This window comes from Fundulus heteroclitus, chromosome 10 (assembly GCF_011125445.2).
Source record: "Fundulus heteroclitus isolate FHET01 chromosome 10, MU-UCD_Fhet_4.1, whole genome shotgun sequence".
NCBI classification, from domain to species: Eukaryota; Metazoa; Chordata; class Actinopteri; order Cyprinodontiformes; family Fundulidae; genus Fundulus; species Fundulus heteroclitus.
Window position 1 is genome coordinate 1,736,629 of NC_046370.1, and position 19,921 is coordinate 1,756,549.

Below are 19,921 nucleotides of genomic sequence, written 5' to 3' on the forward strand. Positions count from 1 at the left end.
CCCTAACTACTCATCTTCACTGTCAAAAGATTCACCCCTCATCTCCCCGTCTTTATGCTCTCATTATCTCTCCATCATATTTTACTTCACCTGTGGCTGCGAGAAGATATCTCCCTCTGTCAGCCCACTTGTGTCCCGCGTACAATGGTCGCTCCATTCTAAATAATAAGCTCCAGGAATGACAGGGGAGATGGCATGGCACACTGCCGCACACTCTGGCTACTCGTTAGACCTTAATAGGAAGCACAATTTATAAGTAAGCGCAGGTGACAGAGAGGGCATGTCAGTTAGAAGGCAAGTTATTTTCAGGGGTTGAGTAAACTTCAAAGGTGTGCAGGAAAAGTGGAGAAAGACTTGAAATCCGACACATGTTGCACCTGCCTGCTGAAGGGAGACAATACGGGTTTTCCTTCATCCATACAGAGAAAAAAAAACAACAGGGATGCAATCGTCCTTACGGGAGGCGACTTCAATTTTGAAGAAATATCACTCAACGTTTCGTGCTTCTGCAGCAGAGTCAGCCTGCATGCATTTCAAAAAAATAAACCCAGAAAAAGACAAAAATGTTGCCTTACCTCAGAGAAAGAACGAGCGAGAAACTCCTCATAAGAAAAATAATTTAAAAAAAAATAACAAAAAAAAAGAAAGAAGGGAATTCCGGAGCGAGGAGGAGACAGAGAGGGGGGGGGGTACTAACAGGTGGCGAAGAGGGGAGCAGGGAGCAGAGGGAGACGGGGGGAGAGACGGCGAGCGTGTGCAACGAGTGTCATTAAAAAATGAATGCGCTGATAGTTCCAAGTTGAGATGAAATGAGGAGCAGAGGGGAGATAGGAGAGCGGCGAGCTGGAGGAGGGAGAGGATGGAGGGAGGGAGTTGAAAGAGAGAGAGAGAGAGAGAGAGAGAGAGAGAGAGCGAGAGAGACAGCAGGGATTTATTCCATAACATTTAGTTGTGACTGAATCCTCCACCAACACCACTCGCACACACTTTTTCTCACTTAGGAGGACATTGCACCCATGATATGCAGAGTTAACTTTCAAAAATATCTGGAGGCAGAAGACACTTTTAGGCCAGCATCCTCTGCACTCATCCCACCGTGTACGCGTACGTTCGCCTGTACGTTCACCTGTACGTTCACCTGTACACCATTTCCACCTGCAACATAATGACAAAAATAATGGTTCAAATTATTTATTCCTGCATCCTTTGCACTCTATTATTGTGTTATTGTATAAGAAAGCACAATCACAAGCAATGCACAACACACACGGCAAAAAAAAAAAACTGACTCTGAAATGTAATGTAATTAAAGGGGACCTAATATGCTTCCTTTTAAACAAGTCAGGATAGGTCTACCATTCTCTGGAAATGAGATTTCACCTCCTCACATTTCTACAGAGTCCGGGAGAGCTCACGTTAAGTGATATTTTTTTTCAGGTCGTGATCATTTGTGAGCATGTTTCCTCTTAATTGAGTCTTCGAATTAATAAAACTTATTCGAGCACACGTTTTAATTATTCGTGGGTGCGTTTTGGTAGATCGAGATCTCGAATATACTATAACGTGCTCATGTTTACATGTGTCAAGACAATATTGAGTGCACGTTTTACATATTGTGGCCACGTTTAAGTAGATCGTGCACACAATGTTCTATAACCATGTTCACTAAATTGTGCTCTCGTTTTAGTAAACTGTGCGCTCGTTTGAGTAAATAGTGCACTCGTTTAATGAATTGTGCCCAGGTTTTACTATGCTTAAAATGAGAGCTCATTTTAGTAAAATGAGCTCACACACTATAGTAAAACGAGAGAACAATATAGTAAATTGTACACACGATTTAGTAAAACGAGTGCACAATGTAATAAAACGAGCGCACATTCTCTCAACATGCAAAGCATTTTGCGATGACCCCTCTGGGGCTCCGTACATTTCACCTATTTAAAGCTTCTTTCAGAATGAGCTGCACATCAACTCAGTGTTTACGCTCACACCTTATACACTTGAAAATGATTTCTACTGATTTCTACTGTTCTCCAGTTTTGCATTGTATTACATTGAAATGACTGTCGTCATTTCAGCTTTTAACTTTTTGCTCTCTCTCTTTTTCTTCATAGTAGGTACACCTGGTCTGGTGTTCTGTTAACTGTGACATCATCCAGAGAAGACGGCTCACCCGCTACTACCATCTAATGTAGAACAGATTACTAGATCAATGTGTGCTTCTGTGCTTTTTTGTCTGTCTTGTTGTGTCTCTGTTCTGTCTTCTGTAACCCCAGTCGGTCGAGGCAGATGACCGTTCATACTGAGCCCGGTTCTGCTGGAGGTTTTCCTTCCCGTTAATGGGGAGTTTTTCTTCCCACTGTCGCTTCATGCTTGCTCAGTATGAGGGATTGCAGCAAAGCCATGTACAATGCAGACGACTCTCCCTGTGGCTCTACGGTTCCCCAGGAGTGAATGCTGCTTGTCGGGACTTTGATGCAATCAACTGGTTTCCTTATTTAGGAAATTTTTGACCAATCTGTATAATCTGACCCAATTTGTATAATATGATTGAACTTGATTTTGTAAAGTGCCTCAAGATGACATGTTTCATGATTTGGCGCTATATAAATAAAATTGAATTGAATTGAATTGAAAATTGAATTGAAAATGGCTGCAAACAGATGCACAGTGGCACAGCCGCACGTCTTTGACCCTGAGTCAGACCCAGAAGCTGAAGACGTGGAGCCTCCAACACAATTTGCAAAGATGCAACAACAGTTTCTGAATGGACACAGGCCCATCTGTAGCCTAGGGTTTGCGCTAGCTTGTGCTAAATGACCAGTCACGTTCATGTCAAACAGCCAGTGTAAACCGCGTACAGCGGTAAAACCAGCTGATAAAGTGGGCGGAGCTTTGCTTGGTGAGGGGCGGTGCCCGCCGATTGTGATGTAATAATTGGGAGGTTTTTGAAACGGCTCATTTTCCAGACACCAACAAAACATTTACTTTTTGCCAAAAAAAATGGATGTTGTTTTCTTTAGTGCTTAGATTGATTCTAGAAGCATTAGAAACCCAAATGAAAGTTAAAAAAAACGCGCAAAAACTGAAATTTGCACAATCGGTCCCCATTTAAACATTTAAATGTTAAAAAAAAATTTGTTCTAGCGCAAAATTCAGGAAACAAAAATTGTCAATATTTACAGGTGGCTAATGTTTAATTACATAGTTTTGTGTGCCGCTGTCCATTAAGAATTACAGTTACTTGAAGTGCTTCAACTTTTTCTTTCTCACTAACTTGGGCATAAACAACAAATGGATAAAAATAAAAATGCAGTTTTTGGCCCTTTTCTTAATAAATCTAAGAGTAGGATTGAGTGCAGTAATTGTGAGCTCTGAAATCTCTTCTATCTCTCTATCTAATATTATATTATATATATATATATATATATACATTAGATCTATAGAGTGCATCCTCGCTCTCTCCCTTCATCTCTCTATCTCTAGATATATAGATATAGATATATATATATATATTATATATATATATATATTATGTGTGTGTGTGTGTGTGTGTGTGTGTGTGTGTCTTTGGGCTTGGTTCTAGAGCTTCACTTCTGTATTCTTTTTATGCAACACGTTGTCTTGTTTTTTATTTTAATTTTGGCTCTGAATCTCTTCCCTTTTTCAGTTTCTAGATTCATATTCATCTGCCTACTTCACTGCAAAAAGGGAACTAAAATAATACCTTGTTTAATTAGTGTATTTGTCCTTGATTTGAGCAGCAAGTTTAAATGATTAGCCAATGGAGTAAGATTTTTGCACTTAAAATAGGAACAACTCATCTCCATCATCTTATTTCCAGTGCAGTAAATCTAATTATCTTATTTTAGGGATCAAAATACTTATTCCATTGGCAGATAATCTTATTTATCTGCTCAAATAAAGGAAAAATGCACAGATTTCATGTAAATTTTACTTACTTTAGTTCCCTTTTCTCACTGTTCCTGTCTGATGCCTGCTGTATGGTCCTCCATAGAACCTGGATAGTTGCTGGACTGGAACCACAGTTAATCCTGAAAATTAAACGGTTTAATGCTGGGGAGAAACTGGTTTACAAGCCTGTTAGGCGACCGTGTGAGATCATCCATGACCTCGGTTGGTTCATCGATGTTAAATTTGGAGGAGAAAAAACATCTAATGAATGTGTCAGTGTTAATTGTAAACTCTGTCCAGATCTTTGCCTCTCAAACACGGAGACGCACACGTACAGCACACTTTGTCTCATCATTCTCAGTTGCTCTGTGTAATTAGGCTAATAGTTCTTGAGTCAGTGAGAGACAAACGGGAAACATGCTATTTCCCCTTTCCCTCTGCCGAAAGCACAAAATTGGCGTCCTCTTTGCTTCTCACTTGTCTCTATTTTTGTGCGTCATTCATTTCAGTTCCGACTCTTCTTTAAAACACTGAAGAAGGAGCCAAACGCCGCAGCTACGCACTTTCTGACAAATAGACCCACTGGTGTTTCTTATAGATGGGTTCTTACTAAGAAAAATGGCTCAACGCCTTTATTTATTGCCACTTTTCCTAACTCATTTCTCTCTATCTTGGCTTCTCTAAATTTGCGATTTCACGGTTTCTTCGACACAAACCCACACACACGCACACTCACACTCACACGTGTTTTAGCGCCATAAAATTGATGCTATGGCACTGTCATGCATGAATGCATTAACACGACAAAATAATGCACTCAAGCCTCCCGAGGAGGATGACTCCCACTACTTCATGCATGCATCACACACACACATTGCAATTTCGAGCCTCCACTCTGCCAATGTTGTCAAAAGACCCTTCAATCTGTTTAACATCTTTTTAGGTTTTATTCTGCTTCCCACCTTCTCCCCTCCTCCTCTTCAATCACTCCTGTTCACGAAGATAGAAAACCTTCTCATTATAAATTCATGGTCCTTACGTGCCTTCTCCTACAGCTAAGCAGGACAGGCTCCACAAACCAGCCTGCCTTGTTATCTACAAAATGGGTCTGCGACACAGGAGCCGAATAATTCGCTTTCACATTTTTTTTTTTTAGACATTTCCTAAAATAAAATGTTTCTCTGAGCGTCGTCAAGATGACACTTTACTGTTTTTTTTTTTTTTATACGTGCTGTAAAAATAGGCTCTACACTTGTTGGCAGGTCGAAAAAAATGCAAATATCAAACGCGGGCCATACACTGCAAAAACGGAACTAGAAATAGGAAAAATATTCTTTAAAATTAATGTATTTGTCCTTAATTTAAGCAGGTAAATAAGATGATTTGCCAATGGAATAAGATGTTTGCACTTAAAATAGGAACAATTCATCTCCATCATCTTATTTTAAGTGCAGGATGTCTAATTATCTTATTTTAGGGCTCAAAATACTCATTCCGTTGGCAGATAATCTTATTTACCTGCTTAAATCAAGGATTAAAACATTAACTTTAAGAACATTTTACTAAATTTTTAGATCCGCTTTTGCAGTGTAGATGTGGCAACAAAAGCGACACAACGCACGCTTCAGGTTGTGCAGGAATTACCAGTGCAGTTAGAAGCAGAAACGTGTTAATGCAGTGACGCCCCTCTGGTTGTAACCATTAAAAGCAACGTGAACTATTAAAACATGCATAAGCTACAGCCTGTGGTTACAGTATGCTATATTCATCTCAGCGCTGCCCGGCTCATTCTAACTGGATCACTGTCAGAGGCGACTAATAATACACCTCAGTTTGTGTCACCGCAGTCTGAGTCATATTGAATCCTTTTGATGCGCATACATCTAAATTGATTTATTAGCTTCTATGTTGTGTTTGCACATTTTTTTCTACTGTGGTGGGTGTAGTTTTTATGACTCACGGCAAATGTTATATTATGAGGCTTAAGGGCAGATTTGGGCCTTTATGATGTCGGGGATGTATATTGGAAAGAGGATGTTGGAGATTGAGCTGCCAGGTAGGAGCCTGAGAAGATTTAGAGACACAAGAAAGGAGGTATTCTTTCTTAGGAAGACATGGAGAAAAAATAAGTATTTGCCTCCTAGAGATTTCCTGTGGTTTAGTTTTTTTTTCTCACACTTGCATATTTCAGGTCAAACTAATTTTGATATCAGACAATGATAGCCCGAGTAAAGATCCAAAATTGTGTTTTCAAGTCATTAATTAATGTATTAAGAACAAAAAAAATGACCTGTTTGAAAACAGAAATATTCCTTCCTTTGAATTGACTGTGATTAATGTCCTCTTTTTTTCTATTTTACAAGCTACACCCAGGCTTGATTTCTGCTTGAGCCACAGAATCAAGAAAATGCTTCAATAAAACCTGTCTGACAACATGAAGTAGACCTTAAGGAGTTCCAGAACAGAGGAGAAATAACATCTGTCAGTTTGGAAAGGGTTACAAGGCCATTTCAAAGGCTTTGGGATAATAACATAATCATTAAATTACCAAAACATAGAGGAACAAACAGGAAATCTACCAGACAGATCGTCTCCAATAGAACTAATGCCTTTAATTCGTTTCTATGCCTGTTTTTATCCTCCTCTAGATTTTAAAAAAATGAAGTAAAGTGCCTAAAAGCAAAACACACAGTGAACCAGCTCAGAAAAGCTCATAAACCTTGTTTTAAACATGCATAGCAACATTAGAAATACAGATGCAGAGAGATAAAGCAATCAGACCATGCTGCATGTGCTCGTTTGCACATCTGAATTTAATCTTTCCACCCAATCTGTCTCATGCTTGTAAAAACGCGGCTTTTCTGGCAGGTTATTGCTAAGAGCATTTAAGTGCATATGTACACTGAAATACTGTGACTCACTGAAAAGCAAAATGAATGAAAAGACCAAGGTTGCTGTGTGGTAAAAGAAAGAAGCTGTTCACCTCCCCGCTTGTTAGCTGCTTCCTCTGTATCACGGAGACGAGCCCCTGATTCACTTGGCTATAACATCTGAAACCAACAGGGCTCTGCTGGAAAACACCCATTTACATTCTGAATTTCATTAGAGCCGCATATAAGCAGTATAACCTGAAGGAAAACCGGCAGATACCGTGATTCTAAGAACACAACTAAACAGAGAAGAAACGCTTCTAACCTGCTTTTCAACTGTATAGACAGTGCATCTTATTTATCCTGCTTTAACCAATTCACGCCACACAAACACATTTTTCATCTTTTTCACTACTGAAGATGGTGTTAAATTAAAGATAAACATCATAGGTGCAAAAGTGACATCACGGCTGCTTGTGAGTCTGTTTTTCTAACCCGGCTGGTTCAGTGTGAAGGATCTAGACCAGGGCTTAAGGAGCCACAGTCACTGAAGGCTAGCAGCTCAGGGGCCGGACACTCAGCAAATAAAGCTAATATGAGTATTACTATGATTGTTGCCTTTTAAATTGTTTTATTTTACTGCATTGAATCATAAATGTGATTAGCACAAACCAAATGTGTAATTTAAAGTTGGTAGTACTGTTTAGAAACATTTTTGTTATACTGGGTGAAATGGTTCTTCTATCCCGAAAGTAGTAAATACATTAAGTATTCAGAAAAAGGAGGTTAGAAAATGTATCTGTAAAAGCTGCAGGCCAGTAAAAAGCCTGACTATTGGTTGTCCCACATACCAATCATTCTGACGCGCTCACGTAACGCCAGCGTGCTCGTTCCTTGTTAATTTCTGCTTGCTGGCTGTGCATGCGCACTTGTAGTGTATCCAGTTAGCTTAGCGGTTAGCTTAGCAGTTAGCTTCGGTGTTAGCCGTTCATTGTAGCTCCGCTGCTCTCACCGTAGACTTTGAACATGGCTGAGATTCACAAGAAGCGAACCGTGTTTGTGTTTATGAGAAGAAGAGGAAGGCCTCAGTAGAAAGAAATAAGCCCAGAGTGGATTTGGGAGATTGTTTTTCACCCAATCCCCCCGTGAGGAGTGGTCAGTTATTCTAAAAGGGAATTGGGGAAACTTCCAGAAAAATTTATACATTTTTGTGCACCTACGTACATGTTGTCGTTCAAAATAGGCCCACAAATTAAAGGAGAATGCAGAAACCTCATGTCACGTCAGCCAAAACATGTTGCAGTTTTACCAATTTCTGTTCATACAGACAGTAACAGAAACGTATAAGGCTGTTTCTATAGCAATTACTGACAATTAAAAGCTAATAGACAACAAAGTTGCAGCTAATGCAACCAAAAAAACAACACAGTAGCTGATATGTTAATCTCTGTTAATTATGTATTTCTCTTCAAAACAATGTTACAAAACAAAAACATAAAGTCGCTCCTGTTAACCCATTGTTGCTTTGTCTATCTGTTTATTGGTGTAGAGGGCGGAGTTGGATAGAGACACTTCTGTACCGTGAGTGTCTGTTCTGTTTAGTGACAACCTCTGTTTGCTCTGCATTCAATTGTGACAGCTCTCTGTTGAGCGATAGTTGAAGTGCAAATTAAGACAGAACACATCTTCCTTTAGGCTTATTCACATTGCTGGTCATAATGGGTGCTTTACTTCAAAGCTCATTAATGTCGAAGACAGACCCTGTGCAAAACGTGAATCCCGCTGATGCAGACGCCTTTGGGGGGGAAAAAATCAAGCCCTTCCTGATATACGGCAACTAGAGGTAGTAAATGAACAGCATGCAGGCAGTTTTCATTGATTATTTCAGATGTTTTTGTTTAAAAAGTCATGGCGAGCCAGATTGCAATCACCCGGGGGCCAGAAGTGTCATAAATGTGTTTGTTAGGAATGGACCCAAATGCAGACAGGCAGGCAGAAGTGGCTTGGCAAGTTATAGAGTCCTTTTCATTCTAAAACAAATATGAAAGGACTTATTTGAAAATGAATATGGTAAACATGGATGTGGACAGGCAAAAAAAAAAAAAAGCAAGAAAGCAATTGTGGAGCTAGTAGACTTGGTACCAAACAAATCCAGCCAGGAGCAAAAGTGTGTTTCAATAGCAGGAGAAACAGGTGGGAAGCATGAGTGTGATGACGAGGCAACAGGTGAACTGAACAAGCTTAACTGGATGGGGCTATGGCTGAGGGTGACAGGCTGAAACCAACATGAATGGAGCCAAACAGAGACGCGAGGACACAATCTAAGCAATAATACAAATACAAAACTCTAAGTGAAAGAGAGCACAAGAATAAACCACAAAGCTAAAAGTAAAGAAATGCATTAAGAAAGAAAAACATCTAACAAGCATAAACATAGAGAAGTGAAGTGAATCCTTTGCTTTGATTTTTTTCAACTATCCTGAGGGTTTTCCAGGAGGGACACAGACTTCTTTTGGTGGTTCCCCTTCTGGCCAGCGAGGACTTGGTTTCCCCTGCTGCACAGGCTCTGCTTCAGCTTGCAGATGTGCCTCCCCTCCAGGAGGGATCTGTTGTCCCTCCAGCTGTGGGTTTGGCCCCTACAAGGCCCAGTTTCTACCCATAAAGATGCACAATGGCTGGTGCGTTGGCCCCATCCACTAGGGCCATTTATAACAACGAGTGGTCGGTCTTTGAGAACCGGTGCCATGGTGAGGGACTAGTATTGGTTCTGGTATCTTTCATCTTTCCGTTTGGGGTCAAGGCGCAGTACAACCATGGTCATTGGACCAAATTTTGGTACCTATGGCAGTGTGGACCCGTATCATTTTAGAGCATAAAGTGCTCTAAAATGTCCTGGTAGATGACTGCATTGACTGTAGACTTTTAATCTATTGGATCAGAACCAGCAGATGACTGTACCCAAAATCATCTCTGACTGTGGTAACTTCAGACTCAACATCAAGCACTGTGGATTATCAACCTCTCTGCTCTTTCTCCAGATTCTGGAACTTTGATTTCCAATTGAAATGTTAACTTTACTTTCATTGGAAAAGAGGATTTGGATCGTTCACTGCAAAAATGGATCTAAAAATAAGTAAAAATGTTCTTAAAGTTAGTGTATTTGTCCTTGATTTGAGCTGATAAATAAGATTATCTGCCAATGGAATGAGTATTTTAACCCCTAAAATAAGATAATTAGACATCCTGCACTTGAAATAAGATGATGGAGATGAATTGTTGCTATTTTAAGTGCAACAATCTCATTCCATTGGCAAATCATCTTATTTACCTGCTCAAATCAAGGACAAATACACTAACTTTAAGAACATTTGACTGATTTTTTGATCCATTTTTTGCAGTGTTGAGCAAAGTCCGGTTCTGTTTCTCCTCAGCTGGGTAAAACCCTTGTAGCCCATGTGTAGGATTCATATGTGAGCAGCGGCTCTTGATCCACCGACTCCAGCCTCGAATTCTCGAATCGATTATGCTTGACAATCCTCTCAAGGCTGCGGTTAAACTTGCTGCAAGGCAACTTTTCCAACCACACCTTTTCCTTCCACTCAACTTTCCATGAGTATACTTAGATACAGCTCTCAGTTTGTTTAGCAACGACCTTCTGTGTCTTCCCATCCTTGTGGAGAGACTTAATGGCTGTCTTCTGGACATCTGTCCAGTCAGCAGTCTTCCCCATGACGGTGTCGCCTGCCGACCCAGACAGAGAGATCCTTTAGAGACTCAGACAACCTTATTAGGTGATTCTGGTTCCAATATTTAACTTTTTCACAATATTTTTCTGAGAGGCGGAGATCTGGGTTTTCATCATCTGTAAGCCATAATCATTAGAGTTGCAAAAAAAAAATAAAGGCTTGAAATATTTCCCTCCAAGTGTAATCTATAAAATATAGAGTTTTACTTTCTGAAATGAGGGACAAAAAAAATATAGAACTTTTTCAGCATATTCTATTCTTTAAATATACCTGTGTGTATACGATATGACAGTAATCTGTACTAAACATCAATTTTCAGCCTGTGCATTGAATACTAAACATCTCAGAGCTTGATTTTTCTGGTTTTTTTTACGGGATAACAGGAGAGGAGTAGAGAGCTATTAGAGGTTTAACGAGATCCCGTGATATTAAAGCTGCACAATATTTCTCGCCAAACTGAAAGCCTGTCTGACGACGAGCTATCTAGATGCGGCATCAGCTGAAGATATTATTGTGAACCCCGGATATGAAAGTGTGTACTTTAAGCTTCCCATCTTGTTGTGTCTAGAGTGCAGTGAAATGAATTGGCTCGTTACTGATTCCGTCTGTTTTTTTGGGGGGGGGTTTTTCTGCTTTGTGACTCTCAAATATTTCAAGCTGATTTTATCAGACTAAAATAACCCAAGTCAATTCAGAAGCAGTTTTCAGAAGTTTCTAATGGTTAAAGTGCTATCCAAATCAATCTGGGTCTACGTAATAATGTAAATGTACCCTCGTGTTAAATTGTGAATCAACTATGATTGAGCTCGTTTTTGGAAAGCTGAGTTAATTTTTAATTATTTACACCCAGACTTCATTACTGCCAGACCGACAGATTTTTAGATGTCATTTAATTAGAGCCTTTCTGACGACATGAAGTAGGCTAAAACAAACTTAGAAAGCAACATGTCATTACTCGAGATAGAACAATTCAAGAACAGCCAGGAATGGATTATGAACCAGTTTCTGTAGGACTCCAGTGAACCACATTAAATCAGTTTTTAAAGTGTACTGTGAGAATAAAACAGAAAAATACTGTAAATCATAGGCTGTCAAATCCGGTATCAACTAGCAGCTGGATTTCTTGAACTGAATAAATTTTCAGAGCATTTTATAGAAATCTTTAAGATCTAAAATATGGAGGACTTTCCAAATCAAGCAGAGATTGTCTCAGTGATCCATGAAGGACTGAGATTCTCACAGAGACATTTCTATTGTCATGCCCTGTAAAAAAAAACAAAAACAAAAAAACACAAATCACTGAGGATTTTAGCCACCCTGGATGTTAAATCGTAGCATTGAAACACAGAACACAACGACAGCAGAGGAACGACCTGTCAGGTTATCATTCGAGTCACATCCGACCTTCAGCCCTCTGATCATTTGCATGCAGTGGCAGTTTCTACATGTTCCTTTCTACATCGAGTTAAGTCCCACTGGCTTAATATAAACAGGGATGTAATAAATCTAAAATAAATTTAATCACTTTTTGCAGTTGAAAGCTAATACCCAGGTGTCTGTAACCACTTAATTTCTCCACTTCAGAATGGGAGAAATGTATCCTTCTCAAATATACTAATGTCACAATATGATGTGTTCCCTGCAGCTGGAAAGCATAACTTACAAGTTTCTGATATTGTTTTTTTTTTTTCTGTGCATGCAGGGGCACAGATTTATCAGAAGTAATATCTTTCTTTTTAGCAAAGCTTTTGGTCCCCTTTAGATGTTTTTTCTCTCTCTCTTCTAAAATAGCTTTTTTAATTTTTTATTTATTTATGCTTTTTTCTTTTTGACCTGTAGTACTTTGAGATTTTTTTGATGGAAAGTGCAGTATAAATTAAAAGTATTATTATTATTATTATTATTATTATTATTATTATTATTATTATTATTATTATTATTATTGTTGTTGTTGTTGTTGTTTCAAGCTAAAAAAGCAATGTCATGATAGTTTGCTAATATGTGCAGTGTATGTGACAAGAAAATACTTTTTTTTCCCCTAGTTTTTTATGTCTCTGCAAATTCTCAATTATCTGTCATGGCAACAGCAAACAGGCTTAAAAGTGGAGGCAACCAAACTTTTGCTCAGTTTTTTTCTTCCTATTTTTAATGTTTTTTTTTATTTGTATCGTTGATTAGTGCAACAATTCTCTATTAGCTTCTTGAAGTGTGAAGAAAGCCGTACGGGAGTTCTTTAAGTGCCTGACTAAATTCAACTTTCTATGCTAACTTCCTGCTGGTGTGATGTCTGTGATAATGGTTGCTGCCATATTGTAAAATGAATTTCTTGTGCACATCTGGCAAAGTGGTATTATAGGCCATGAATTTTGTTTGATCCCACAATGAATGTTCATGACAATATAAGGATTCTTTTAATCCTTTAAAATTAAATTTACAGTGAAAGAGAGACTGTATTGGCTGCTGCAGCTCCCACTCTATCATGTGACCTGACCAGTTGTTAACATCGCTCGCTGAATGCATTTAGAGTTATATTAAAAATGTAGTATTTGTGTTTTTGTCGTCAAACAGATGTTAAATGAAGGAAAGATTAAGTAGAATATTGGATGTACAATAGGTACACATTAATTATGCAAATTAGTGAATGCATGCAAAATTGAGCATAAGCCCAGGCTCCATGTGGCGGAAAAATCCAGTTTGCTGCTCAGCATAAAAGAATTGCCATTGTAACTGGCCTCTTTATTGAAATTTGGCTTTTTAATTTAATTGGTTGTTCATACCTGACTTCCTGTGTTCCTGGGCGTCTCTTGTATTGCTATGTCCCACTTTCTCTTTCTTTTGTCCAGTGTCCTAGACCTAGAGGACACTGGACAGTAGTCCATTTCCTCTTCCCTTTTTTTTTAAATTTGTTCCTCTCGGAAGAGGTTAGTTATGCGATCCACAGCAATCCTGTAATTTATATTGTCTAAATGTTTATTTTCCTTCTCTTCATAAGCCTTTGAAGCAGTCGTTATTACGCCGTTATTACACTTGATGGTGCCAATTGCTTGACTTTGTTATGACTACAATGTGCGATATATACTAACTTGGAATATTGTTTCATATAGATTGGGCTGGCGATATGTGGCACATGCTACGCGCTAATGTCAACATATTTTGATTGGCAGGTCTAATAATTGCATAAAACACATTCCTGGTGTCTCGTAGCTCTTCTAATTGTCACATGAATTGCAGAAGTTTTCCAGTCATACCAGCAGGAACAACATCATGGTAGGTTTTACAACTCTGTGTTGCAGCAGCAGGTTTATTACAGTATAAACAGTATTCCTGTAGAAGCTTCAGTCAGGACAAAGACAAGGCAGCTAAAACCCATTATACTAAAGGTTGGTTTATACTGTTCTGCGTGGAAGTGAGACGAGCGGACACGTGCAGCTTTTCCTCTAAAGTAGCACTATTCTCCTAGACTCTAGAGGGCAGCGTTGTGCTCATACGGTAAGCGTAACTCCACTACACCCAAAAGTAGAAAACATAGTTGTTTCCAACATTTTAAAGCCTTTTCCTTTCTTCCAAGAAATGACAGTGATTCCTGTCCTTTATGGGCCGAATCATAAAAAGGTCTTAATTTACAAACCTCCGGCAGAAGGAGCACCTGCTCGTTCGCCATGTTTTTTCGCACGGTACTGTCCGTGTAGTTAGGAATTTTCCTACAGTTTCACCGCGGACCTCATGGATGCGTCAAGCATAAACCCCGCTTAAGCCTAAATTCTATAAATCCCACCTTTAATAAATGAAATGGTCCAAAGATACCCTGATATCAGGTAAGATTTCAAAAAAGTTAAAAAAACAAAACTGGACTTTTTTTTCGAAGTTTGAAGATGTTTCGCTTCCTATCCTTAAAGCTTTCTCAATTCAAAATGTCTGGAGTAGTGTGGAGTTGCAAGCTTTATAGTACTACACGACAAAAGCCTTGTAATGGCTTAGATAACATGCAAATTGAACCGAACTGTTCTCTATTACGTTCTTCAGACAAGAGAGCAACCAAGAATGTGAACAATCCACACCGTGGATTGATTTAAAAGAATTTATCAGATCTGTCATATTTAAAGGACATTAACACACAGTGTAGCGACAAATTATTTTCGCTTTAGCAGAACACTTCCAAGTTATACTGATGTTTTGAAGATTGTAACACACCATTGGTGGTGAGACAAGAGGCTGTCGTGGCTTCACTCTTCTGAGTGAAAGGTCAGATCTGTCCTTGTTGATGTCAGGTAACAATGTTTAAGGCAGCGATCAACTTCATTACATCTCACTGAACCGTGCCGACGTGCTTCATTTGAATTTATTGAACCTTTGTTCTGCTGTTGCGCTTTTGCTCCTCATAATGATTTTCACCTCTACCTTTCCCCCTTGCATCGGATGCTGTCTCCTCTGCCGATCCCCTGGAATGTCCTGAGTGAAAATTAATTAAACTTGTGTAACAGGAACACGGTGTATAGCTAGAAAAAAAAAAAGAACGAATGTTAGAAGATCGACAGGAGATAAAAACAAGGGAATCTCAGAAATATTTTATGCTGCAACACTCAACCAGAAAGCTCTTGGTCTTCTTAAAAGTCTGCCTGCCTAACATGTGCGCACAATTATTAGACAATTTGCATTTTAGAGGATTTAAAATTTATCGTTGAACACTTACAGAGCTCTGTCAGAATATTTAGGGAAGTCGAAGGGAGGCTTAGCCTTTAGAATATCCGTATCCACAATTATTACTCAACTAAATGAAAATATTTCCCTCTCCAGTTTTTATACTTACATAAAAGTAAAGAGAGAATAAATAAACTACAGAAAATGACAAATAAACATTTCTGACATTTAAAGAAAAGAAAAAAACGTAACCCAAATGTTCCTATCACGGTTTTGGTACGGTGAGGAGGGCGTCCGTGTCATTAAGATAAGATAAGACAAGATAAGATAAGCTTTATTGATCTCACAATGGAGAAATTCACTTGTCCCATCGGCTCAATAGTCAAAAGTCAGAAGAAGGTGCTAAAGTAGGTAAGTAGAATCAGTTAGATACAGTTATACAGCTATATACAATTCTTTACACTTTTATGTATAAATAGGTTATTGCACATATGTTATTATACACTTTGTACAGGATTATTGCACAGGATTATTGCACAGGTTATAGCACCATGTTTAAATGGCTTATTGCACATAAGTTATTACAGTTATTGTTGCATCTATGGTGCATGGTTGCAGTAATTACTGTAATGGTTACAGGTATAGAGCAGCGAAGTATGATCAGGTAGCAGCAGGAATGAATGACCTTTATGTTGACAATATACCACAGCACATTATTGCATATACTTACTGCAAAACAATCATTACAGTAAATGTAACAGTTATACAGTTATACGTATAATCCAGAGATTGAATTCACATGAGTTGCACATTATTGTACGTTAGTTATTGCACGTTAGTTATTACGGTTATGGTTACTATTATATTGCAGCGTTATATAATCTGGTAGCAGCAGGAATGAATGACCTGCGGTAGCGCTCCTTTTTACAGACAGGATGTCTAAATCTGTCACTAAAAGAGATGCTCAGCTCCTCTATAGTTCTCCGGATCCACAGACACATTCATCCAGGAAGTGGACGTTCCAAGCCAGTGTTGTAGTCAAGTCACTATGCCTCGAGTCCGAGTCCAGGTTCGAGTCTCCAGCGTTCAAGTCCGAGTCAAGTCCAAGTCATTAAAAAAAATCATAGTCAAGTCCAAGTCATTAAAAAAAATCAGAGTCAAGTCCAAGTCATTAAAAAAAAATCATAGTCAAGTCCGAGTCGAGTCACTATTGATCCAAGGCGAGTCGTTATTGAGCAAGTCGAGTCCAAGTTTCGCTCTAAAGTAAGCAAAGCCTACATGTTTTTAAACTAAAAAAAAATCCACATAGCTGTGGTGTCGCAACTTATAGGCACATCCTAATGGCGCCCGCTATGTGATGTATGACATGAAGCAGTAACATTCCATTGCAATAATAATTTAGATATTAAAATCATACACCAAATAATATTCTAATGACATATTAAAATCATACACCAAATAATATTCTAATGACATAATAAAATTATTAACCTGACTCAAGCCAGACGCATGTCTTGCTCCGCCTAGCTCCACTCACATACATCTGGGACCTCTCCATAGGAATTGCCTTTATTGAAGGCTGGGCCTTATCAAAAATTCTTGCATATGATTGGATATGCCACTTGTCTGTCATCTTTATCGACGTGCTATTTCAACCACTCACACCGAAGCTAACCAGTGACGCTGATGAGAGCGACGCAGAAAAAAAACAAAAATTTTAATGTGTTTGCGGCTGTAGTGGCACGCGTTTTATTGACAGTGAGCTGACAGGAAGAGCTATCAAAACAGTCTCACGTCATGGTCGCGTCTCCACTACGTCACATCTATGAAACTCCAGCCCTGCGTCCTGATTGGCCAGACCATAAAATTGGTTGGAGAAATCACTTTCAATGGGCGATGTCCCAGATGTATGTGAGTGAAGCTAGGCAGAGCGAGACATGCGTCTGGCTTGAGTCAGGTTATAAAATTATAGCCTAATGATAGAAAAAAAAGTCGAGTCTTTTTCTCAATTTCCGAGTCAGAATGATCTGAATGTAGGAGTCCGAGTCCAAGTTTGAGTCATCAGTGCTCAAGTCCAAGTCAAGTCACGAGTCTCTAAGTTTAGCTAATGACTCGGACTCGAGTTCGAGTCTCGGACTCGAGTCCTACAACACTGTTCAAAGCATCTACTGAAGTTGTGGAAAAGTCCCGATCGTTTATCTGAGGATAGCTGGATGTGTTGCTGGAAGAAGTCGAAGAGGCTGCAGCTGCGTTGTTCATGGGCCACGATACAACTTGTTTACTTGCAAACTGTCATGTGGCGTATTGAACAATAAATGAACACTGTTAAGTTTTTTTATAAAAATAAATGAAAAATAAATAAAAGACAATATAGGAGGAGAACAGGTTCTTGGTCTTATCTTCTTTTTTTTTGTTTCCTCATCCCTTTTTTCTTGTAATCCTCTTGAGCACAACTCAGTATCTCAGGGCTGCAGTTTATTCTCTCCTCCTGGCACATTTTGCTTGAGGAATACAAGCCACCTAATAATTATGCACACCTGGATGCAGGGTGTCGATCTCTTTAGGCCACACTCCCCCCTCATTATGCAGACACATCGTGTGGCCTGATGGCTTGACTTTGATGGCGCCGAAACCTTCAGGTCAAACATGGTCTGATTAAAAGGAAGGAAAGCTATTTATTTCTCTACTAGGTTAAAATCAGAGTCACGTTCCCAGAAGTTACAAAGAAAACTACAATAAATTGGAGTTAGGGATAAATAATGCAGCATCTGAATAATGCAGATGGGATTTGGTCTCCGCTAAGTTGTTTCAGTGTGTTTTACCCCCGCTGTTTGCAGAGCGGCTTTAATACCAACACGGCCGCTAATGAAACGCCAGTCATTATATCCCCCAGTCTGCATCTGCTGAATCTTGCACACGCTCAGTGACAAAACATCGAGATGACAAGCTGCTGAGTCAGCGAAGGCTGAAAGGCTTTTGAAAACGAGGAGCACGGCGTCGTCTCGCTTTCCTGCTTGTTGGGGCGTATTTTGTTTTTCTCTCAGGAGGGCAAACGTACAGCCTCAGGTAAAATGTAGCCGGTCGGATGTAAACTGAATCGCATTAAAATGCAAACAGGCTGGAAAAGGGCATTTTAGTCAGACGCTGGTTGGGAGTCCTGTACCGCTGTGGGATCAATGTAAAGCATGACTGCTTGGATAAATTGTGTTTGTTAAGGTTTACAGGAATATGTTTTTTAATCAGGATTAAAGCGTGTCTATAGACCACAGCTGCCAATGTGGTTAAAACATGCAGGGATCCTAAACTACGGTGGCCCAGATGGTTCAACCACCGTCTGGAAAAGTCTGGGTTGTCCAGACTGTTGTCTGAAAACTGTACTACTCATCCATCCGTCTGTCCATCTATTTGTTTCTCCATCCGTTTGTCCTTCCATCCATTTTTTTTCTCCATCTATCCTTCCGACTATCGGGTCATCCATCCATCTCTTTCTCCATCCATCCATCCATCCATCCATCCATCCATCCATCCATTTCTCCATTCATCCATCCATCCATCCATCCATCCATTTTTCTCCATCTATCCTTCCAACTGTCGGGTCATCCATCCATCTCTTACTCCATCCATCCATCCATCCATCCATCCATCCATTTCTCCATCCATCCATCCATCCATCCATCCATCCATCCATTTTTTCTCCATCTATCCTTCCGACTATCGGGTCATCCATCCATCTCTTTCTCCATCCATCCATCCATCTATCCGCTCATCCATTTCTCCATCCATCCATCCATCCATCCATCCATCCATCCATCCGCCCATCCATAAATTTTTTCTCCATCTATCCTTCCGACTATCGGGTCATCCATCCATCTCTTTTTCCATCCATCCATCCATCCATCCATCCATTTTTTCTCCATCTATCCTTCCGACTATCGGGTCATCCATCCATCTCTTTCTCCATCCATCCATCCATCCGCCCATCCATAAATTTTTTCTCCATCTATCCTTCCGACTATCGGGTCATCCATCCATCTGTTTTTCCATCTATCTATCCATCCATCCATCCATCCATACCTTTTTAAAATACCATAAGTGAGGTAACAACAAAAACATTTGGTTTCATATTAACAAATACAAATAGTCAAAACCTCTGATAAAGAAAATGAGCAGGACCCTGAACATTTGTCACAACCGATGACAAATGATGGTAAAACATCATATTTTACAAAACAAAACACAACACGCATCTTATCTCTGGGTTGTCAGTTTGTCTTTTATCTTGAGAAAAAGAAATCTGACTTTGTTTCCTTTGAGATAAGCGGAAATCTGAAGGCAGTGGATCAGACAAATATCAGATGGAATAATAAATGTTTAGAAAACGATGTCTTAACCCAAGATGCCACTTCTTTACACACATTTAAAAAAAGGGGAAACAGAGAGGAAAAGAGATTGAAACGAATGGCAAAACCATCTGTAAAATTAAGTTATTTGGTTTTGTGGTGTGATTGCATTGGTTTATTTATTTTTTGTTATGTTGCATCTCTGCACAGATCTGTAAGAGCAGTGAACGCCGCCACCAGAAAAGCAATCGATACATTTTGAAAAACCACCATTGATGAGAGTGGAACTGTTCCGGCTCTCCTGAGATATTGATTTTACGTATCAGGTGGACTCTTTTCAATCCTACAATGCGCTGGAAATGCCACACGGATTCAGAGTTTAATAGAAAAAATATCACACTGCTTCAGGCTT

The 19,921-nt window shown here is 39.4% G+C and overlaps 1 protein-coding gene across 2 annotated transcripts in view; it reads right to left on the minus strand.

Annotated features, from left to right (window-relative positions):
* LOC105917557 (double C2-like domain-containing protein alpha) overlaps nucleotides 1–824 on the minus strand; it is a 42,027-nt gene extending 41,203 nt beyond the window's left edge. Inside the window, exons 1-2 of one of the 2 annotated variants that reach the window (XM_036141765.1) lie at nucleotides 576–824; nucleotides 91–232 (exon numbers count right to left, since the gene is read on the minus strand). Coding sequence is in view for 1 of the 2 variants with exons in the window: in XM_036141764.1 (XP_035997657.1) it covers nucleotides 576–607 (32 nt within the window). In the remaining variant the exon portion in view is untranslated. The remainder of the gene's footprint in view (nucleotides 1–90; nucleotides 233–575) is intronic. The other variant, XM_036141764.1, reaches the window with a different exon arrangement.
* Between the last annotated feature and the right edge of the window lie 19,097 nt (nucleotides 825–19,921).